A 24,210-nucleotide genomic window follows, 5' to 3' on the forward strand; every position below is an offset into this window, starting at 1 on the left:
TCGCAGCACGAAATTATTGAAAGTGCACTCCGAAGGACGTGCAATACCGTCAACTTCACCGGTCATGCATTTGTGATACTAAAAACTCCCACCTCCCCTCGCGGGAACCCCTGTGTAGATGCGACGCATAGGCGGAGCGGCGAAGGGAACGCGTTTTATAGCGCTCATAACGTTGAGGGGACTGCGTAAGCTGGTCCCAGTCGATGACGACGTTGGCGTACTTGTAAAGCGGCGTGGACTCTAGGTGTTTGAGCCAAGCGTGGATGTTACTTCGCCGGAGAACGGCACACCGGTTATATGCGCAGCGCGCCCGAAGGAGAGGAAACCGCGGAAGAGAGAGTACTGCACATGCGCCGGCCCCAGCGCGTCTGCCGCGGCTATGACGCAACGTGCCGCGGCTATGACGCAACGCAATCCAACACAATCCACTTTAATCCAATCCAATCCAAATCCAATCCAACCGAATCCAAGCCAAGCCAAGCCAAGCCAAGCCAAGCCAAGCCAATCAAATCAAATCAAATCAAATCAAATCCAATCCAATGCCCCTCGCGAGAGAGTGTTCGTTATCGGAGAGGAGAGGGGGTGAGCGGCGGAGAGCGCAGCTCGCGCGGCGAGGAGAATGGCAGAGGGGTGGACAACGCCGACAACAACGACGACGACGCCGGAGGGACAAGGCGAGTGAATCAGATGCTCTGCATCTAATAGCGTGTGCTGCACCGCCAATCAAAGGGACCCCTGCTAGTTCGAACTCCGGCTAACTGGAACGAATCTTCTATCCCCCCCGGAGTTCGAATCAACGAGGTTCGGCCGTATTTTCAAATGTCACGTGAACCAAAATGTGCTTATAAGGCCCTTAGACCTATATATGTTTCATGGAAAGCGCATGTGGGATGCAAAAAATCGTTTTGAGGTGCGCAGAATCACCCCAAAAAATTGTGAATTTGAGCGAGCCGAGGAGTGTGAGCCTGGGATGACGAGCCAGGAAAGGGAAACGCAGTGCAAGACGAGGGTAGGAGGAGGGCTCTGAGCGCACGCCGGGAAAGGGAAACCTCTGCGGCAAAGAGTAGTAGTCCGCTGACGCGCGTGCAATACGAAACGCCTTGAAGCAGTGATGTTCCGTGTAGGAAATTTTCCCTTTTTCGGGGAATTTGGGGATGTAATTTAGGGAATATTTAATACATTCAAGGAATTTTAGGAGCCATGGAGTAAAAAAGAAAAATGATGGCAGTAAACCAGGCCCCGCATCATTTATTACTTCGTTTGTTTTTTTTTAATTTCCCTAACACATCCTCGTATTTGCGTTTAAATTTCCGCAGTCGGGTTACCGCAAGCCATAAGCATCCAAGACCGCTTCCAATCCTGTTCATAAAACACGAGGGAGCGTAGAAGAAAGAATACTCCTTGAGAACGAGCTAGTGAAGCGTGAAGCGGCGGCGGCTGAAAGGCTGGAGCCTGTTCGCATGTATTTCAGCGCAATGTAAAAAAGAAAAAAAAAGGTATTTTGGGTGTGCCTTAGTCTGCGTTCTAGCAGTCAACAACCGATGGCGCCAGCATGCCCGGCGCTGAGCAAAAATCACCCTGATTACCCAACAATGTGTAGGTTTTCTTTCTTTTTTTTTTTTTTTTTTCAAATGGGCAGTTTAAACTTGAATCTCTAGCATGCGAAGTAAGAATGCTGTTTGGTACAACGCATGAAATACATAGTCAAAGGCTGCTGAGCGGCATGTGTAGTGGAATTTAGTTCACACTGAACTCTGATTCTCTCAACGGCGCCTGCGTCCGGAAGGCTACGTAAAGTAGACATAGGTGGCGTTGGCTAACGCGGAAAACCGAACAGGTATTAATGTAAAGATATGTCAAATGCAGAGAGTGAAAGCAGGGAATTTTTCAGGGAATTCTTGAGAAACCGGCGGGGAAAGTACGCTCAAAATAGGGAATTTCTGAACCGAGAAATGGGAATTTTCCTCCTCAGTACGGAACATTACTGCCTTGAAGGGTGAAGCTATAGCGTCACTAAATAAAGGCTTTTAGAGTATCGGCACTCTGTTCTCTCATTGTTATGTGCCGCCAGGATTTTCATTGGTCGGTCGGCACCGCGTGATGTGTGTTAACATATGGGCGCAGCCATTTTATTTCTGGGCGCCTCTCCTCTCTCTCTCTCTGTCTGCTGCGCGGACGCTAGAGCGGCCGGTCCCATTCTGCCCGTCACAACCGGTGGCGGTTTCGTTGGGAGAGATGGCAACACTGCAAGCCAGAAACAAAATGGCCCCCAGACGCTTCCCGGTGCACGAAATGGCGGTACTCTTAAGCGTAGCTTATTTAGTGACGCTAGGTGAAGCTATCGACGGGGAGAACAGGAGGTTCCTGGCGATGACTCGCGAACGCAAAGACCTTCGGAGTGTGCGGTCCAGGAGGCTGGTCAAGTGGTGATAGGCGCGGCCGTAAAGTTAAACAGCACGACATATCAGCAGAAGGTTGACTAGGCCTTCTCCTTCACGTCCTTAGAAAGTTCCAAGCATCCCCGCATTTTTACTTATTTGTTTTATCTTTACACCGGCGCATTTTAGCACTATTCTTGTCGACGGACGACGACGGTCCCCTTTCGCATTGTATAGGCCGGGTTCACAGACTGTTGCCGCAACTGTCGTAATAACTTCAAATAATGACGTCATTTCACGTCACAGCAACCAAACTGCGTGACATGCCCCTTTTTTTACGTCCATAGATCCCGATATGGCTTTTGCGTCGGTAGTCGCAACATGGCGCCTTAAAAAACGAAAAAAATTCTGGCAGCGGTGGGATTCGAACCCACGCCCCCGAAGAGACTGGTGCCTTAAACCAGCGCCTTAGACCGCTCGGCCACGCTACCGACGGAGGATTACAGCTTTTAGATCGGCAGCGTTCCGTTGTCTACGTGAGCTCGATACGCGTGCTATTTTCCGTCTCTGACTCGTTCGTCACGCCCTTTCAAGAACAACTCTCTCACATCCGCAACCCTTGCGGAGCGCCGTGCATCTCTGCGGTTGAAACGCAAGCAAGAAAAGCTGCCAACATTTTGATTTTCTACACCCGCTAATAAACTAGACAAAAGAAGAAAAATAAATAAACTTAAATGGCTAAACCAGTTGTAGATACGCTGACCACTTAATCGTTTTTTTAATATTATTCATTCACAGCGGCCTTAGACTGGCATAAAAAGAAGGGACGTAAACGTGTTCAACAACAATCTTTGTATGTGTAGTACACATTGCGACTTTTGTGTATCCATTGAAAACTAATTTTTAAAGTGAAGTTTTATTGTTCTCACTCATGCCGTTGTATGCGAATACGCCCTGCAGGAAATCCAACTTTCTCTGACGATGAGGATGAATGATCGTGGGTGAAGTGAAAGAAAAAAAAAACGCTTCCCGTAGCCGAAATCGAACCTCGGTCTCTCGCGTTATGAAGACGCTTGTCTATCTGTTTACTCCTTACTCCGTTTCAACATGGTCGAAGCGTGGAGAATCCGCCACGAGAAGAATGGCGTTGCCCTGCGTGCCGTAAGGCTGTAAGCCACAAGACGTTAGGCCTAACTTCTATTTTTGAGGTTTAGGACATTACGCCTAACTTCACATTGTGGGGTTTAACACCTCAAACCGGCACCCGCTTAAAATGATTGCTCACTGAATGCCAAACAGCAGGTACCGATTCACTCCGTACACCCCAAACCCAAACGTTAGGCCTATGGTGTGTACATGCGAGAGTTGTTGTGGGTATTCTAGAAAAGTGGTGCTCACCTCCATGCAGAGGAGCACGTATACTCGCAGTGTGGCCAACCAAACAATGCATCACGAGAAAGCTTCGCGTTCAACCGTCGACGTCGTGAGATGGAGGGTTGCATGGTTTCTTTTTTGTTCTATTTCTTTTTCGTTATTTGGCTCTTCAACATAAAAGATGTATGTGATAGGACTGATGCTACCCAGTGTTTAGAGACTTGCCTTTTGTCAAGCTGTCGCTTCCGACAGCTCTTACTTCTCTCCTCCAGCGTCATGCATACTTTGGGCACGATGCAAGCAGCCCACGTCATTCATCAGCAGTTAAAGCAAAAATATGCCAATTTTAGGGAGAGGAATTGTTTACATTTTACATCCATACAATGCGAAAAGTCAGCGGAATTTGAATGCGGACGGAAGAGCGACGTATTAAGGAGGGCACCTCAAATTTGTCTTTCCAATACACGCGGATCTTCTTGACTACCAGTTTTCTTCTGAAAACAAAATTGTAAGAAAATCTCCGCCAGCAGCATTTTAAATCATATACAGTCAAGCTGCGGAAGACGCAGCAGCTGTAAAAAAAAATACTCAGGTCGTACAAACAAACATTTCATGTTTATTCAACTCTTCAACGCCACTTTTTTTTTTTTTGTACGTTGTTCATTGTGACACAGTTAAAACGGCATTTGGTGACAAGGCACTTGAGCTCAAGTACACAATGAGGAATGTACGACTCTCGCTCGATAACTTAACGACTCCAAAAGCACACACACACACATACACAGATCTTTTTTTTTTTTCTTGATAGGAACTAGACACATCAAACGTAATGTATTTACATGCTTCAAATAAACATCAGTGCGGAGAGAATGCTCCAAAAGGAAGCGAAGCTGTACAACTATATTACAAATGGCGTGAACGTCGGATGCGGCTTCAGGGAACGAAGTCAAGCCTTCTGCTTTAAACATAGGCCTACGCGTCGTACATAAGCGGGCCCAGTGGTAAGGACAAAAATGAGTCTTACTCTGTTTTTATTTCAACATACTACAAATGTTACTCTTATCTTTATACCTCCTGACGTTACAGTCGTAAAGAAAATTCTGCTCGTACAAAGAGGTGCGTGCGGATTCTTCCAGCAGTCTGGGACACATACAAGATGTGAAAGCTGCGCAAGACAAATCAGCTGAGGAACTGCCCCTTTCTGTAGTTTCCGTAGGTTCTCACTATAGTCGTACGTGTCATGATTGTCGCAGGAACGCATGTAGAGAAGCAGCTCCTTTAAAGAGTCTTATACGGTGCGAAATCTGATACAACTAATGCCATCTGCTGCACTGACAACTTTCTGGCAATGTCTTCGAGGCACTGGGCTTCTTTGGTAAAACAAGCTTGCGCAATCTCAATCATCTTCGCTGCGGCCTTAAAGGTGAGCAATTGAACTGCTACCGCCTGGTAAAAAAGTTTCCTCGAGTCCGTTTCAAAGTGTCCATTTTTCGAGCGAGCCCTGATTGATCGAAAGCGGGAGACCCGGATGTGACACGACCCAAGTAAGGTTGGGCGTCGGTTTCTGCGCATGTGCAAATACGTCGCGATTTAATGGGCACGAAGTGGACATTTTTGAAATGGACACAACTCAGAGTTCAGCCCCTGGTGAAGCTTTTCTGACATCGTCCGCCCATTAACAAATACGGACAAAGAACACAGGACCAACCGTTACACAGTAGTAAGAGGTCGGTTGGCAAATGATTACCGTTGTTTAGACATTACAGCCCAGCCCATTACACGTGCTGCGGTATCTTGGAGAAAAGGCGAACTGTGAAGTATGCGGGCCAGTACAACAATTGCTCGAAAAATTGAATAAGAAGGGTGACATTTTTAAAGCGTGAGCAGCAGTTATTCATGTCAAGTTAGGATGGATTCGTCACATCCTCTAATTTACTTGAATTTTACAAAGTTGGTGGTTCCTTGTTTTTTCATTTTGTTACCACCGCCATCCTGTTGGCTGTCAAAAGCGATTTTTCTATAGTCATTTACTCGCAGTGTTTAGACGTCTACAGAACCTTCATCTGCACATCTTGTTTGTACACCATGTTATTTTTTTTCTTCGTTTAGCATTTCATGCCATTTCAGAATGGAAGCATTTCCTTACAACGCATCCAACCTTCTTGTTTAGGAGCGACAACGGGTTACAGTTACAAACGTGCCATCTCTTGTGCACTTTATACACAGGTTCACAACCATCTAGCGTACCAACGACTGCTCGGCTCACGGTCATTGGTGGACAGTTCACATAAATATAGCTATGTCGTATGATCTTTGGGCGAAAACTGGCTGACCTGCCATCTTCTTGGCTTCCCACGTTCGACCCAGCTGGTCCAACGTCCGCTAAATATTTACACCTCTAGCAGGAGATTGAAATTCAAATTAAGCGTAGTGGCACGCGGCCGTAGACAAAGCTAATTCGAAGCTACTTTGGAACAGAAATGTCGACTACGGTTAGAGACATTCAGAAATAACCAAATTCCGAAATGCCTAACCCTGAATTTTTACCCGTCCTTGTCGTTTAAATCTCCCGCCACGCCCAAAGCAGCCAGCTGAGTCGAACGCGAAGAAAAGTAACAACTGGCCGCAGCAACGCATTTGGCACACCGCGTAACGTAGAGACACCACTACTACCAGGGCCTCCAGACCGGATCACAGAACATGGCCGCCGGCGCCCGGCGAATCACTCCGAACGTATGAGCGTCCATGCGGATGGCCTCGGCACCGTAGTTGTCATCGCTGGCCGCCGACGTGGTTGACTCGGAGTCACTAAACGGACTCGCAGGTGCGCTGACGCCTGAAGAGGACGACGAGCAGGCCGAGGAGCGACTTCCCGTCGCAAGGTTTAGCGGAGTCGTCAAGGGTATCCGCTCGCCCGAAGGGAAGCACGTCTGGTAATGGTGGCGACCTGCAGCGCCGGGGAGGGCGACGGTAACGCCGCCGTACGGAGATGGCGCGCAGCCGTCGCTGTCTGTAACCTCCTGCTTGATGACCAGGCGGCTTGAAGTCAAGCTTGGCATGGATCCAGCCGAATCCGTGGTGGTGCCGTTCATTGTGGAAGACGACGGACAGGCGGCAGTCCTGCTGCTGCCTTCTTCGGCGTCCATGGCGTCGGTGGGCGGCGGTGGCAGGGAGGCGAGACAGGAGGCCAGGTGGCCCAGGAGTCGGGAGCGCAGGGAGGCCTCCACTTCGGTGTTGCAGATGAAACGCGTCACCTCGCGCGCACACTCGGCGAAGCCCGCCTGGAAGCGAGCCTCCATTGCGTGGGCCCCTGTGTTGCAAAAGAACAAGGAGGGTTGGTAAGTCTAGTCATCCGACAGATATTAACAAGAAGACAGTATATTGCTGTTTTTGTTGTTGCGAAATTCATCTGTAATCTTAAGCGCCGAGAAGCTCCTGTCGACGCGACGACAGCTTTCGAAGTAATTTGTTACCGACATTTGTTTTGTGTCATGAAGTAGTCAATCTATATACTTAACGGAGTGCAATCAACATTTTCTTTATCCCCATTGGTCAGGGACATAGCTTACAGAGTTATCTCTCTATTGTGCAGTATGCTATTATTTATTTGTCTGTTTTAGAAATACTGCTGGTCAATTCTCTAGGCCAGGCAGAGAATTGTTCGCTGTCCGGGAAGCTCGAGACTTGTTTGAGAATTGTCCCAGCTCAGAATAGTTCTAAAATTGTCCCCATATTTGTTCGCTGTGGGAATGCACCAGCCTGAAATTTACAACTGGCAAAGTATTAACTCGTACTAGAAGCAAGCCATTATAACATACAGCGCAAAAAAGAACGTTGCTTACCTGACAAATTCTGTCCCTGGTGAATGCCCTGAAGATGCCGCACTGTCATTTCCAGGATGTCAGCTTTCTCCAGCTTGGCACTGCGTGGATTCTGCAAAGAAAGGGCAGCGTGGTAAGCACAATGGCGCCCGGGAAATTCGAACGCAAGAAACATTGAAATCAAGACGAAGCATTTTTTTCGCCACTGGATATCAAACATACTAGGAAAGGCGCTTTACAAAGAGGTCTTTGCCCTGTAATCGTATGTGTGCGTCAAGATCTATCAGCATGACAGCGATTAGCAACATATGGTGTGATCGTAAAGGGGAGCGTCCGAAGAAGAAAAGATCGATCTTGTGAGTGGATACAGAACAAAGCCCCGCCTCTCACAGCTTATGGAAAAAAAAATTCAAAAACTCCAGAGAGCAAACTAAGTGCACCCAGGTTCCCAGATTCACTCAGCCCTGCTCAAACAGTTTCACCGCTCGTCAATAACAGCACACCCAAATTTTCTCGCTCCTCCTTTTTTTATCGCTGGCCCAACCTTGCACGCACCGCCCTTATTTATGCACAGGCCCGTGCGAAAAAGTTTTATGTACGCAGGGGATACGAGCAAGACATAAAAAAAGGTCGCTCGGGACCAAACGGGGTCAATGCATTGCGCAATATGTCGCCACGGGGCGCGGCAGAACTGAATGAAAGTGGGTAAAAAAAGCACAGGTGCATATATATCATTCTACAGCGTACGACGACCGTGGGGCGACGAACGGGTTCAGCGTGCGTCAGAGGTCAAAGGGTGATACGGGAAGCGAAGCAGCGGTGCAAGGTCGTGAACTCCAGAGTGTATATGGGGAGTCGCCGAGTCATGATCACTATGCCGAGATCGCGAGAACCGCGCCATCGAGGGAGGCAAGGTACCCCGACCGTCTATAACCAAGTTTCCGTAAGAGGCTCCGGGGAGCAACCACCTCCTCCAGCGAGCAGGAAGGTTAAAGGGGTGTGGGCATACGAAGGTGGGGAGAAGGGAGGAGTCAAAGACACACTGCCGAGTCGCGTACGCAACCACAAAGGAAGCGAAACGCTTCCGAGAGGCTCCGCATCGCCTACGAACGCGCGTACAACCTTGGCTTCGCCTCCGGGGTCGACGGCGGGGGGTGGGGAAGAAGGGGAGCGGAAAGGTCGATGATCAGATCGCGCCGTCGTACACACGACCACCCTTGACGTTGACTTGCGTCACACCTCTGTCGCCCACCGTGCTGCCCGAGAACCTGAATGTACCATACGTAGCACGTACGCGTGTTTGTAATGGACGGCTTTCTGGAAGGGCGGTCGTAAATCAGCATCGCTCGATGCGCGATGGAACGCACGGTGATGTCGAGCGAGCTTTACGCCGCCGAGGGGAGTTTGCGATGTTGCGTAACGCGGCTCCTTTGTTTGGATGCGAATGCACGCGGATCGGCCACCAGCTGTTGGTTGTAACCGGTGCGTGGATGTTTCGTGAATGAGACGCGTCGTGTCGCTTGCCGTCACTCTACGGGTCAGCTTGGAATCGAGTGTCTTGTATCTGTGACAGTGTGCCTGTTTCAGTGAAAGCATTGATGTCTAGAGCAGTTTACTTCGAGGGGGGACAGAGGGAATATAATTTTACCGAAGAGAATGCACAGAAAGCTCGGCCAGATACTAAAATCTGTGTGAAACTACATTTTTTAGGGACATGGACAAAAACATCATGGTCAGGGATGAAAATAAGACGGAAGAATGCTTGATTATCATATACGATTGCTTATAGTGTAGCGTTCTGTGAAAAACAGCGCGAACGCGGGGACACAGAAGTTCCTGTCTTCATCCTCGCTTCATGCTGTTTGTGTCAGATGTTGAGGTAAAAAGCGTAGTTAGATTCATTCACCGCCATCATACCCTCACACAAGGATCTAAGCTTTTATCTGTGGGAACCAGAAAGGAATCAATTCCCAATTTGAATAATTGCCTAAACTCGCGGGACAGCCGCCTTAATGAGCAAAGGGAATAATGAGTGAGTGGCACCTCAACTGGTAGATAATCAGTTACGTTGTGCAGTTGAAGCATCCACGTGATGTAGCGAGACAGCCGAAAAGGTTTTGTTGAAAGCGGTACACCGAAACCGTGTCTGTGCCGAAACTACGAAGCAATTGGTTGAAAAGGAAAGTAATACAGTATCTCGTTTTCAGTTCCATTGCATCAGCAAAAAATAAACTTGCAATCCCACCGAGAAAAACAGCTTATTCGCGGAAGCAGCAACGTATTCGAGGGAACCCAAACAAAACATCGTGAAGCGCGTGCACCGGGCATAGTGCGCTTCGTGACCGCAGTATACTTCATCTTCATTAAGCCTCACAGAATTGAGACATTTCCCGGGATCGGCTTCCGTCGTCGCCACTTTTTGGCCACACGATTCCCACGAGCGCGCCCAGACAATGACGGATCCGCGCGGGGCCATCTGACGGAAGAAAGGCAGCGGAGAATAGCATCGGCTAAAACTCCCGCCAAAAAAGAGAGACGAAAAGCGCGCCAAACACACGCGCGCGCGCGTGCGAGCACCGTTTCCTTTCGGAGAGACTCGCGCTTTCAAGATAGCGCAGGCCGGCGCGTGACTGACCCACATGGCCGGAGCAGAAGAACAGCGCGTGCACAGCGGCACGCCAGCCATTGAGAGTCAAGCGGTGAGAGACGAGGGAGGCTCCACCAAAAACATCCGCCACTTCTTTGCTCCCCGTTCCGTCGGGCCCGAGCAGAACAAGCGGAGAAATACAGAAGCAGCGAACCGTTGCCCATCTCTGCCCCACAAAGAGGACTGCGTCGAGGCTGGCCTTTGAATCCTTTTCCACACCCCGCGTGAAGAGCGTGCGACGACGTTCCTTCCTTCCTGCTTCTCGGCTCGCAAGTGTGCTCGAGGGAAGAGGGATTCCCGCCAAGGTCGCACGCGAGGCGCTAGTGCTAGTGGTTCAAGAAAGGCGTGGCTGCCCGACCTGGCAGCCGCTGAAAAGCGGGACTTGAACGAGAAGCTCTGCCAAACACCTTTTCGGTAAGGAAGCCCCAGACATGGCCCACCGTCGCGTAGAAACAATCCCAGAACCAAGGATAGTCTTTCCGTTCTTCTTCAAAACAAGGAGATGACGCATTACTTAACTAGGGCATATGTTGCTGGCCACCTGCTTAGAAAGATTCCAACGAGCAATATGCCTCTGGTTGAGAAGGAGCTGGCCGCTCGCGTGGCGGGGCACCAAGAAGGCAGCAAGCCCCGTTTCGCGGTACGCGTCCGCGGGCCAAGTTTCAGGGAGTGGCGCGCCCTCCGGTTATGCTGTGGGCTATCGCCAACCGCGAGCAGTAAAAACTCCCCGCCAGTGGGACTCAGCAGGGCGCCGCAAGCGGAGTTTAGAAAGGGCAGCGGGGAGTTGCCCGGCGCGCCCCGCTCCCGTTGTGCGCGCACACTCCGCTACCGGCGGCGGCGTCTTCAAATTAGTGCTGCCATTAGTACCGTCCATCTCGATCTCCCCGCGGCACAGCCGACAAACCTGGGCGCCGCGGAAAGGGAGGAAGAAATGTGTTGAAATAGCAGACACCAGGCCGAACCTTCTTCGACCTCCCGGCGCCTGGACCAAGCCCTAACTTGCTTGCTTCTTCCTGCAGGACAAGACGATGCGCTGGCCGAAGGCGCCGTTCCGCACCCCCCTCGCTAACTCCCTGGGGCTTAACACGTGAAAAAGGAGCCATGGAAGGGGGCGGAGCGGTCTCCTGGCGCCTGGTTTAAGTTGCCGGCTGTCCGAGGTCCACCGCACGCGCCCGCTCAAAGCCAAAGTGCCACGCACGAGGCCCCGTAGGCAAGGCTCATCTTTGTGTTTCGCTATTGTAACCCGCCGCCTTTGATGAGCTTCCGAAAGGGGCCTGCGAGCGAAGTAGGCGGCCGCCGTTGTGACGACGAGGCTTAGGGCGCTTGGCGTGTCCACCAGCGTGGGAACAAGAAGGCGGCGCACCAGCTTCGATGATGAGTGTGGCGAGCCAGGGAGAAAAGCGGTCTCTTTCCCCGCCCTTGTCGACGGTTCCGAGTAGGACGGATAATCACTTCGTCTGCCTTTCTTGTTCTCCCGCTTCCAGGCTCCTTTTTCTCGGAAGATGTAAACGACGGCTACGGTGTCGTTTGTTGGGCGTCCGTTGTCGACCGGCTCCTTCTCCCCCACTGCTCATTAAAGAGCGACTTGAGTGGCAGAGAAGAGCCGGCCTTTGTGCGTTTTCTCGGCTTTGGTGCGCCGAGGCGCTGGCCGTTCGCCTAAAGAGCTCCTGGATTCGATCGGGAGGTCATAAACCGGGCGCTAAGGACACGCTAACGAGGGCCGTCGGACAACAGAAAGAAGCTTGCAGGTGCACCTGTTTTTTTTTTTTTTTTTCACCCGCTGTCACAAGTTTGGGGTAGAAGAGATTTCCCTGCCGGAAGTAACGAATATGAGGAATGGCCACTTAAACAGGACTTCCAATGACTACCCCAGTGCATTTGTATGTTTATGACGCGTGTAGGATAAAGCAAAAAAATGACTCCGTCAATCTTAACGTTGATTCTTCCGTTGTCAGCTTATCGGTTGTTGTGTTCCTTTTGGTTCATTGACAACCTGTTTTAGTAACGGGGGCTTAAAACGCGAGCCTGCTTAGAAGGGCAGAAGAATTTGTCTACACCCTTGGCCAATACATTGGTTCAGCTTCACCCAAATGCTTTCGATTGACCAATCCGTACAGACAAAGAAATTTCGGCCAATGGCAGCAATCTTAATATCAGTTGACTCAAAAACGGAATCTGCACTGAAACTGCGCAATGCAGAACGTCGGGCTTACATAGCGTGATGTTGCAGTTCTTACAAGAATTTCGAGACAAATGTTATATTCTACATCGTCATCAGCCGAAATTTCTTTGCTGGATGCATGGATTCGACAACGGCGCGCATTGGGGTGAAGCTGAACCAAGGGATAGCCTTTGAGTGTACCAGGAGGTGCTTCATTCTTCCTCACACTCCCGTCGCCTGTTCGGAAAACCGAGGCGACAGAGAGGGCCGTCGTTACTGATTACAAGCTACCGCAGCACCGTCAACGTGAATCGCCCGCCGAGAAGAGCCCAGCGGTCGACTGACACATCTGAACGAATCAACCGCGTGCGTGCCTTGCAAAGGACGCCGCGGCGTGGCTACAAGACACGCGTCAGCAGCATCTCTGCGGCCGTCCGGCGCCGAATAAAAAGCGAAAAAAAAAAATTCCTCGTCGGACTGCCCGTCGTCTCACGTTGCCGTCCAGCCGGCCGGAACGTGCGGCGGAAAGCAAGAGGAAGAAAAGACGGGAACCGCGCGTGGTTGATGGTCACGGCACGCACGCGGCGGCGGTGGCTCCCGTCTAAATCCGTTTCTTCTGCCGCGGCGGCGCTCGACCGCAGGAAGACAGCGGAGGCTCGGTTTCGCGCCAGGAAGGAAAGCGGCACGTGCCGACCGGAGAGTCACGCATCGCCCTTGGAACCAACACTCCTCCGAGGAGCTTGAAAGGGGTGGAGGGGGAGAGAGAGAATGAACGTCGGCGCCGCTAAGCATCCCTGGCGGCACGCGAAGCCGTTGAAAAAAAGGGGAGAGCAGGCGGCCGCTGCAAGAGCACGCGCCGCCACTGATGCTGCGCGCTTCTTTCTTTATTCGCGTCGTAACGTCGCGTAGTCGCAAACACCTGTAGAGAGAGCCGCCGCCGAGCGCTCGAGTAGCTGGAGTGTTGGGAGACGCCGCATCTGTCGACGCGCGCTGCACGCCGCGTTGGCGGTTTGGTCACGACACGAGCTGCTGCAGGAGCCGACAGGTTTCGCTTCTTCCTTTTCACGTTTTCTTTCTTTATTTTATAGTTCATCGGACGACGCGTCCGTCGTTTGGAGTCGACAACGCTGTGTGTCTGTGTCTTGTACTGTCTGGGTATCTACTCACGCGCATGGCTCGGTGGCTTTGAGAGCGACGGCCGCGGCTTCAGGAAGCCACTCTCCTGTGTGGGTTCGACGAATTTTTCCGAGCTATGATTACAGAGAGACGGGTGGAATTGACGACGAGACACCCACCTAATCATTCGTTTCTGAAGAACAACAGCAGCAACGAGAGAACACGAAAGAGGCGACGTCGTTCTACCACTTCGGTAAACTTCACGCGCCGTTGCGTCTCGACACGTCTTATTGTTGTTCTCTGCCCTTTCGTGCGAGAACAAGTATACCTTACACACCAGAGGGGGAGGGGGAAGGATCTATCTGTCTCACGCTTTGTGCGTTCTAAGCAGTGCGGCAAAATATAACACGAAATTCTTGCGCCGGTATATGCGCGGTATCTTAAATTTTCTAGCGATACTTTCGATCGGTGCTTCAGAAGTCGATCTCACCTCGACTCCACTAGCCAGTGTTAATTCCTGTGAAAAATGCCTAAATAATGCACCAAGGTTGCCTCTCCTCACCATAAATAAAAGAAGGAAACGAGGAATAGGGGCACATGCATTGCCAACCAATTACCCTAATTACGTACCCGGGATAAACAAAAGATGAATACGAGTGCAGGATTCTGCCTCCTCAACCGCCGCTCAGTGAGGCATAAAACATGCGAGACTACCAAGGAGTACCGTATTTTCGCGCGTATGGCCTGCCCCTTCATATATCCCGCGCCAGCACTTTCAGCCCGCCGGGAACGAACAAAAAAAAAAAAAAAAGAAATCCGCGAGTACGGCCCGCTCATTTCATACAGGAAAGGCTGCACCAAAGCTTCTGCTCAAGCAACACATCACATACTATGTAGACGGTAAAAGCGTATCTTTATCAAATAGAATACACTGACTGCAAGGCGAAAGTCACAATTCAGTAATAAAATTCAGTTTTTCCTTGTCCTCGTATGCTTTGCGCAATCGCTGCCATAAAAGGCTTAGTCAGGGTTACTGCGTAGGAGCTTCACGGCACAACGCGCATTGCCGTGAAGCTGCACTAACGAAAAAAAAATACCCCGCGTATTATCTGTACCCCTACTTTGCCACTGAAATTTTCGCATTTCTGGTGCGGGTTGTACGCGCGAAAACACGGTAAACTTAATTTGTTGTGTGTTCCCTCTCCACGTGGATCCGGGGAAGCAGGAGAGGGAGGCAGAATCGTGCGTCGCAACCACCGTTGCGATCCGGAGTCGATCAGCACCACAACAGCACCTGCTTCCGCACTACCTCGCAGGACGGGTGGAGGGGGGGCATCGCAGGGCGCTTCCGTCTCGACCTCGGGGCCCGAATCAAGAGCACCGGTGCGTCGTCGTCGGCGAGCACGCTTTTCTCCCCACGCCGGAAACAACAACGGCCGCGAGCGCACGCGCGGGACAGCGCCGGCGGAACGGAGCGGTGCGTGGCGGTAGCCTTGACACTTGACCCGTTGTTGGCTCATTCGGCCGGCAGCTGAGCCCAGCCGCCGCCGCCACCCTTCGTTGATGGTGCAGAAAGGCGAGAGCGCGCGCCGGTGAAAGCAGCGAGGGGAGTGGCAAAATGGGGCACAAAAGCGAGCTGCGCGGCGTTCAGGAACCTGCCCCGTTGCGTAATGAACGGATGAAAGGTCGCTTAGAGAGTGGGAAGATGCGACGCGTATAAATCAGGGGGAGGGGGGAACGGTAGGAGAGCTATAACGGGGGACTGGAGAGGAGCAACTTTGAGGCAGTTTGTGCGCGGCTGACTGCAGTTTGTTGCAATCTCAAAGCCCGTCTTTCCGTAGTCTTTCTTTCTCTTAATTACGTTTTACTTTTTACGTTGCCTTCGCTTCGAATGATGGGCGTGGTGCTGCGAGGGCAGGTGGTTTGAGAGGAACAGTATATTACGCACCTCGTGACGTAGTCGAAACGGCTGTCAGCGCGCCCTTTTGCGGAGTAATCGCCGTATTGCGGAGACCGTGCAGCAATGTTATGGTTTATCGCTTGATCGACGCAGCTCCTTACACCTCTGTCTCGCTCTCTCTTTTTTATGTGTGTGTGGCTATGTGCATGTTACGTCTGTGCCTTTGCCAGTGGAACTTTCCTATCCTAACATGAAGTGCGACGAGCTCGTACCTGAGATTCCTTTTTGCTGTGTCCGTCCAGCAGGAGGCTCTTGAGCTGCGACAGGCTGTGGTTGATGCGCGCCCGCCGACGCTTCTCCATCAAGGGCTTGGACGCCTGCGGAAGGCAAAGGAAAAAGATGGCCAAGATCAACATCCGCCGACGCCGGTCCGTTTTGCCCTCCCGTAACAACACCAGTGAGGGGTACGAGTGACATAATGAACAATACCAAATTGCGAGTGTAACTGAACTGTAGCCCAAAATAAATCAACGCAAGGTGTCAAGAAACAGACGGAAAATGCCGCTTCATCATTGCTGATATACCTATCAAAGCACAGAAACAACTAATGTGTTTACAAGAACGCAGCTCTTGGGGCATCGTTGAGCAAGAACAATGGTCGACGAAAACCTGGGGGGGGGGGGGGGGGGGCACTCTCCTCGCTGCCGACTGAGGGCAGACCGGGCCTATAGAAACCGGCATCACAAATATTCCTGCAGGGCCAGACGGACGCGTGGTCTTCCTTCTGCGGCCCCATGCACTTAATCTGTCCCGCTCCTGCACAAATATTGCACGCTGGTTGCTATACCGATGTCGAACCGGCTTAAACAGAGTACCTGTGGCGTCACCACCATTCACAACGTCCATGGGATGCACTCGCGCAGAGATAAAACCGAAAGTGTAGATTGGTCATATTTGCACATGTAAATGTGAAACGGCAACACAGCCGGCTGCACAATTAATTAGCGGTGATGTTGCATAAATAGCATTGATAACAAATAAGCAGCACCCTTCTGTGTTCCCATTATTTGCTTACCTCTGTCGCACAGGGTACAGATAAATGTCATTGAAAGAAGAGCGATTCAATAAAGGAAAGTGAACAGAGTTGGCGATGGGCGCTTTTGAACGAGTCTGAAAGGTTTTCTTAAAAGGGTTCCGTTCCAGTAGTATAGCCAATTTAACGTTAGTTCCTCGAGCAGCGAGTCGTCAAGGTAACTGTTGGGCGAATATTTTCAAGCACTCACTCCGCAGACGTCGTGAACCACGCCGTTTAGGCGAAGGTTAGGCGATCCTGCTATCCGTACTAGTCCAACAAATTTTGCGCCGCGAAAATCTTGATTCCAGCAATATTATTTGGGGAAATGAGCAACTTTATTCACACATAGGCAGTAATTTGATCTGGTTTTCACTTGTATGCATGGTTATTTAATTGAAAGGGTTAAATAGTTGTGGCTGGCTGTCAGGAAATCCAGTCGATTTATAAGGAGTAAACGTGGAGCCTCAATTAAAGTACGAGGGGAAAAAAGGTAATAGAAACTTTGCCAAACACGCGCACGTTGCACCAGGCACGAACGGATGCTTGTTCAGGACGTTTAGAGGACACACGATTACAAAAGGGCCATGCCCTCTTTCCAATGTGGCTATGTTTGTGCACTCACCGATAACCAACTGCGTCAGATACAGCCACGGCTGATCTGTAATCTGTCCCGGCATGCGACCCATCGTTGCACTTTTGAAAGCACAAATAGAAAAAATGACAAAGCTACGGTCGTTCTGTTTAGGTGCCAGGGGCATGACACACGAGTGCGTTGGAAGTCCAACCTTGATAACGGCAAATGAGTCTTCGTCAACTTGAGTGCAACGGTGGCTTTGAAGCTTTGATGTGCGAGGTGCGCTTTGCTGACGGCCGCAGCCGTCATGAACGTTACTCCCAGCCTTCTCAGCATTCTTTATCTCTTTTCTTGTAACCAAAGTAATGGCGCTCGCATGACATCTTAGAATAACCACGAGTCCTGACGGCATCGCTCACCGCGAGCATGCTTTGCCAACCTCACGGGCTGCACTCCCCAACGCGCAGAGAAAACGACTTTACGTCACTTTTAGATTGTAAGCCATGTGTCCCTCAATCATTCCGTGAGCTTCCTCGATGAACAGCGCCTAACTCCCTCCCTGTGGTACGCCATGTCTGCAACGTGGCATACGTGTCTTTCGCGTGTATAGTCCATCCTTTAGGGTATTCCCCAGACTGTCAGGATAACAAAGTAAGATATGGGAGCCCCTGACCGAGTTAAGGGGTTGTTCTGAGCATGCTTCGAGAACACAGCCGGCGGCCCGAAACGGTGCAGGCATGGAGGTCTGTTCGGGATCATAGGTGACGGTGCAGGCATGTTCCCAAGATAAAAAAAAAAAAAAACTGTACCGACGGACATAAGACAACGCATCGCCGTGACCTGTACGCCTACACTCACGTGAGGAGATGATTGATTAATGGACTCACGACCTTGCTCGTGAGTAAGAGACAGGGGTGGGACATACCGCTGCCGAAAAATCAGGAGGAGCGGGAGGATAGTACTCTCTACGTGTCATGTCGCGACGACTTTTAAAACACATCAATGACTTCACGAGGACGTCACAAAGGGTGCGTATTGGGTTTAATATTTCTTTCCTTCCTTTAGTAGGAAGCAAGTTCGCGGTCGCCCTCAGCCGAGTGTACGTGCGTATCTTTATCGCGGAAACGCGACAAGCTCAGTACCGAGTAGACAGAACTTCTCTTATACGGCCGATGTCAACTACAGAAGACAGCGCGTTATCATTCGTGGAAGGATCTATATGAGCTCAGCGGCGGTGCCTCGGGACATTTACAGTCTGCGCGAAATTCGCAGACAAGAGGAATGCCCTCGACGTCACGTAGTGGCCTTGAATTGAGCGCATGCGGTCGGAACGAGCCGGACTATTACACGGATGAGGCACTGTGATGCGCAACGCCTGCAGCGATTAGCCCGCGAATAAACGGTAGCGGTGTAGGGCGGGGATAAAAATCCCGGCTCGATTGCGAATGACACAATTCTACTTCCTTTGTCCAGGCCCGACTGCACTTGAGAGTCGATCACACGCCGTCACTGGCTGATAGAGTTACTCGTGACGGATTCTTTGTTACCGAGTGCGTTGGATAAAACTCGGTCGCTACTGTGAAACTTGAAAGATTGATGGGCGAAGAAAACCGCGTGTGTAGAACCGCACCCGTCGTACCGTACTAAAAGAGAGAGGCTTGGAAATTACCTGCAGAACCTGTAAAACTATGTATGGCTTCGTCGCATGTTTGAAGACCTCGACGTGAACCAATACGGCGGAGTATATAAGGCGCTATGAGAATTTCTGTCAGGCGATTAAAAGACACAGTTGTATTGGTATCGGCGCTAAGGATTGAGAACCAACTGATAATAAGAATCATTTAAGGCAGCAATAAGTGATAAAGCAAAGCTTACGTGTACTGCATGTTTATTTGTTTCTGGTTAAAAAACAAACGAAAAGTTCAGTAGTGTTCACTACGAAACGACCGTTTTTAATTAGCAAAAACTATTTGTCCATTGTAGTGAACTCGCCGTGGTGTACCTCAGAGACTTCGAAAAAAGAATCCAGCATCCATGTGCGTACCCTGGTCGTCATTGGACTCTGAATATGAGGGCCAACCTTTAACGCATTCAAAAGTCTCAAACAATAAAATCGGAAGGCGAAGATGGCCACCACATTCCCTTGTTATGCTAAAGCACGTACAACCCCCGCCCTTACCACGAAGTGTATTTTGCAATAGCCTCCAACGATACGAGTCAAAGATAGGAGCGATCGGACTCGCTGTCAGGAAATCGGGTGTGGATGATATACGCTGCCGCGTCAATGAAATCCTCCCTTCCGCCTTGCCGTGCCCTTCAAGAAGTCGGGTCCTTATCAGTGTTAAACACTCAATGTCAACGGCATTTGCACGTAAAAAATAGGCGCTTCTGAGCGTGACGCCGTCTAGCGGAAGATAGCCGGTGAGTATAGTGCCAAAAATGGCGGAAAGGTTCCCTGGTTCCTCGTGCGAGCAACTTGATAGCACTTTAACGGTGGGTCATGTTTGCTCTGGAGGGGTGCAGACACACCACGATAAGTGGTGTGCGTTTAACGAACTCTGGCACGTGACCGGCTCCGCGCCGTGCAAAGGCACATCCGCGCGTCCGTATCTCGGGTGACCAGTCTCCTGCTTACTGGCCAGTTGTGTACGAGTGTTAGTTTAGAGTTCTAACGCCCTGCCTGGATCGTCGGGTGCTGTTGCTATTTGTGGGGTACTTAGGGCTGAGATAATTTATGGCTCGCATAATTTCGAATTGTACGGTCTATCGTCGCTGGAATAGATGAGCAGAATAAAGATAAATCAAGAAACCTTGGTCATTGAGTACTATACATTATTACATACGCAAGCTTTTAGTGTGCACTTCAAAATACAAGAAAACCGGCGTGTGCGCAATGTAACGCTTGGTGTTTTACACCTTCTCAGCACAAGAAAATGCCAGAAGTAAGCCTTAGGTCACCCACATTTCATTGTAACACCGCTCGTAGTACCCTAGAACAGATGCATTGCCTGTAATGTATTTGTGTATAGCAATGAAGCAGACTTTGAAGCGCGAAAGATTTCAGCTTTTATTGCGTACGTTACTAAGCGACTGCATTACTATTTCGAGGTTGTAAAGAACTGAACGTCGTTTGAAAAACAAAAGAACACAGGAAGGACCAAAGTGCTACGGCTTTCAATAAACAACGAAACGCTTCCCCGTAGGGGGGCACTGTAGGACCGATAGAGCGCCCCCCGTTTCAGAGACACACGTTGTGCACCCCAAATCAGATCAGAAACCCAGGCCACGTCATAGATGCCAGGGAGCCGTTACGGTTTTGCTATCGTGTGTCTACTGCTACTTTCGGAATGACTAAGAAGCCTGCTAATTTAAACCACGCGCAAACAACCAAGAATGCCGTCCTGATAAGGAAACTTGGCCAAACCTTCCTTGCGGGTCTTAGTGCCATCTATTCCAGACCAAAGGAGGAAGGAGAGGTTTAAAATCGCTCCTCAAGATTGTAAAATTCTTATCGGGCGGGCGGTGTCCGGGTGCCACCCCGTGCCCGCTTTCTCCGCAGACGCCCTCCATCCCCTTATCACGAAGACACTACGTCATCGCGGCTAGTCTTCCGCGCACGGCAGGGACAATCCCTGAGTCCGGCGCGGCGGATATTGTTGGCTCCTCTCCTCGGCCGCCGGCGATGATAAGGGTGGCACGCAGTGTAGCTTAGCTGTTATCCCAGATAACGCCCGAGGGGGGGCAGAAAATAGCAAAAATGTTGCTAATCGTCGCAAAAAAGGCCGCCGCCGCCACAGGCTGGACACAGTTGAGCCATTGGAGGACGAATGGTCGCGCGCTGGGCACGTGCACGGGCGACCAATCAGCGGCCGGCCAGCGACGGAGGCATGCGGGCCGAGCCCCCGGACGCGAGCGGCGACACGTGCTCGGGGGTCGGGCGCACGCTGGAACTTGGCGCGCGCTGACGCACCGTCGACGCTTCCGTTATTCCGATTTGTCAAGCGGGGTTGTCTGCTCCCTCTTTTTAACTCGCCTGCTTTTGTAATCGTCGGGAGTTTGGTCATGAAGTCCCGCGCGTCTCTGAGGAAGCGACGGGTAATGCATGCGCTAATTGATCTTTTCGATTTGTCGTTTTGAAATGCTCCGATCATGCTTCTTGTTTTTTTTTTTTGTGCGCGGTGCATTTTTATTGCGCGAACTGTGTTGGGCTGCCCCGGAACTGCTCATAACTGTTATGGAGGGGCGAAGAAAACCAACCCGATGTGCGGACCGACGGCTTGAGTTTGATTAACGTGGCGGCGTCTGTTTGTTGAATGTGCGATTTCCAGCGTTATAAGCAAACAGCTGATTTTGGACAGCAGGAATTGTTCAGCAGCGGGCGACAAAATGGCTAAACCGTGACGTTCAAAGCACTGAAAGTGATGTTTGCTATTTGTCCCTGGCTATAATAAAGTGTAAAAAGTTTCGTATTGCATTTAACCTGTCTAGCTTTTAGCCGCTAAGCAGAAAAAAAAAGGGCTAGGGAGGGGACGGTTCTATTATACCGGTGTTATGCCTCGGCTGTATGGCGCCCCATGACAGACGGCTCCATGTAGACCGACTGGTGGTCCACCCATTGTAACTTCGCAATAGTTTAGCAGCTACGCGTATCTACGTTGAATCGAATAGCAATATTACCACATCGGCTTTTCGCCACGCTTATATTGCCTTGCATAAAGACTATTTTTTTAACTTTTTCCAACGTGAAGTGTCGTTGCATATGAAAGAGGCAATGACTGCTAGCGCAAGGAAACTGTGTGCTGTCCAGTCCTTGATGGTTACTATGCATTTTCTTCTCCTCCTACTTAATTGCAGTGATTTAAATAAAAATTTCGTTGCGCTAGGTTAACCGTGAAACAACAAAGAGAAAAAAAAAACGCTGTGCGGAACAAAGCAGCAGAACAATTGGCGGCGCAGGTCAAGTCTAATGAAACTACGTTCGCAAAGGCAAATGCCTTAAAACATAGTAACAGCTCCTCCAGAGATAAAGTACTAACCGTCGAAAAATTTTCTCCCCGTAATTTGAAAGCCCCTGACTGAAAACAACGAAAACTGTAAATTCAACCTCTCTGCGAATTTTACATCGAACTGTTGCACCGCGTCGCTTGGAAATGCCATTATCCCAGCCGAAAAACTGGAAGCGGTGTGACTTTTGTTGGCTAATTTTTGCGCCGTAAATATCATAGACAGTAATTGACGCCCTCTGTTACCTTATTTAACCATCTTAAAAAGCCGTAGCTGGGGCGAAATCATATAATAAAAAAGCCTGGGTTCCAAAACACTTGGTACGTGTTGAGATTTTGCACCCGTGCTGGTCGCGTCAAGCTCAAACTTCAATAAATACCCCCGTTGAAGTCTGCCCCAAATTTAGTTAGAGCACAAGAAAACTTCATTTGCTAGCAGAAGTCCACTGCAAATTATACAAATATAAATGGGAAAAAGTTTTTTTTTTTTTTTCCAACTCGTCAAGACGCAAACAAGCATTCCGCGTCAAAGTTTGCAAAGCACGCCATGTCACAAGCACTGCGTCAATTAATAACAAAGTCTGAAATATTCCTAACTGCAAACACGTGCCGTACAGGATCGCTTAAATGTTAACACCAAGCCCCGCCGGACAGCTCGAGCACGTAGCTAAACGATGAAAAGCACGTGCGCGCTGCACGATCAGTTTCTTGACCCGTATACGGTCGCTAAGAAGAGCCCGCCGTAAAAGCCGGCAACTTACCCTTCGACTTTCGGCCTTGGTCGTGTGCAGCTGGTGGTGCACGAATCCGAAACTCCGCTCCGTCGGAGGCATGGTCATCGCTCAGTGCGTATCCTCGCCCGCTCGGCACGGGAGGCAGTGGCCGGTGTCGGAACGCGCTGTCTACTACCGAGTTCCTCGTCTGCCACAACAGCACGCGCTGCTTTCACCGAGTCCGCTACCTCCGGCGTCTTCCGGCGGCCAATCGGAGAGCGCGCGCGTCGCCCCTCTCCCTCTAATCCGTGCCCTCCTCTCCGGAGGCCATTTTCGGCGCACGGTTCAATTCACGAGCGTGCGCGCGCGTGTCTGGTAGCCGCCGAGTTTGCTACCGCGCTTTCTTTTACTTCTCGTATTTTCTTCTTCTTTCTCCTTTGGTTGTCTCGGGCGCCGTTCCGCACGGCGTCCCTTTGCACGTGCCGACCACCGACTGACTTGGAAGGAAAGTAGTCGAAAAGGAGAACGCTTTCAGGCAGATAAGAGACCCCGCGGGGTGTTCGGAAGGTGGGAGGAGGATGGCCGCCAGGAGGCGTCTCCGCTCACGAAGCATCAGCACCACGTGGTGTTCTTCTTTAGACGGCAGCGTTTTTCTTTCTACCCCGCTTTCTTGAAGGAACGAAGGGGGGTGTTTCGTGGGGGATGGGGGAAACGCTAGGTTGGTATCATCATCGTTGCCTCCTCACCTTTTATCTCCTTCTGATGACCTTTCGGACCAGCTCATTCGTGTTTGTCTCTATCTCCTGAGTGTCTCAGTGGGGACAAGGCGACATGGAGGGTGGAAAGGTGATGGTGCAAATGACAGCAAGTGAATCATCATCGACCCCCCCCCGAATATCTGCATTTTCTAAAGCGAGGGAAGCGTTCGTTAGAAAGTAGTTTTCTTTCTTTTCGGGGGGCATTTTCTTCTTGAAGCCGCAAGTTTCCGGCACCGCGTTTCATTCAACTGCATTCTATCGCTTGGCGATACATTTTAACTTTATTTCTTTAATGACACCACAAAGGGGTGTTACAAAACGGCTGCGTTGTGCGAAGATGGTTACAAATGCCATCAGTAGTTCGCGAGACCGGTACAAGGGTATATTTTTAATAAAGCGTGGTGGACACGTAATTTAAGCATTGTCGGGTTGACGGCCATTCCTTTTTGAGGCAGCGCAGCAAAACACAAGAGAAAAAAAAAAGCTGACGCCGAAAAGGTTATGCTGCAAGAATGGGGTCAGAAGTGTTGAAGTGGTGATGTCGGGTAGCCTCGTTCGGTTTGCTATTTTCCCTGGCTTCGGACATCTCTATCGGCTGCCAATGCGCATCTCCGCCCGCTTCACGCATAATATGCGCTTGCCGGCCTTCCTAGAAAAACCATGAAAAAACTAAAAAAAGCATTCCCACAG

At 50.5% G+C, this 24,210-nt stretch overlaps 1 protein-coding gene and 1 non-coding gene across 2 annotated transcripts; both read right to left on the bottom strand.

Moving 5' to 3' along the window:
* Positions 1-2,787: 2,787 nt before the first annotated feature.
* Trnal-aag (transfer RNA leucine (anticodon AAG)) lies at positions 2,788-2,869 on the bottom strand. Its single transcript has one exon. It is a non-coding gene; the product is annotated as a tRNA-Leu (tRNA).
* Positions 2,870-4,716: 1,847 nt separating this feature from the next.
* Positions 4,717-23,260, bottom strand: LOC144145846 (transcription factor HES-1-like). Its single transcript, XM_077677642.1, has 4 exons — positions 22,811-23,260; positions 15,670-15,774; positions 7,595-7,685; positions 4,717-7,062 (listed from the first exon to the last, which is right to left on the bottom strand). The coding sequence occupies exons 1-4, from the start codon at positions 22,886-22,888 to the stop codon at positions 6,422-6,424; spliced, it is 915 nt and encodes a 304-aa protein (XP_077533768.1). The 5' UTR covers positions 22,889-23,260; the 3' UTR covers positions 4,717-6,421.
* Between the last annotated feature and the right edge of the window lie 950 nt (positions 23,261-24,210).

This window comes from Haemaphysalis longicornis, unplaced genomic scaffold, assembly GCF_048455015.1.
Source record: "Haemaphysalis longicornis isolate Haplotype H1 unplaced genomic scaffold, Haemaphysalis longicornis Haplotype H1 scaffold_7, whole genome shotgun sequence".
Lineage (NCBI taxonomy): Eukaryota > Metazoa > Arthropoda > Arachnida > Ixodida > Ixodidae > Haemaphysalis > Haemaphysalis longicornis.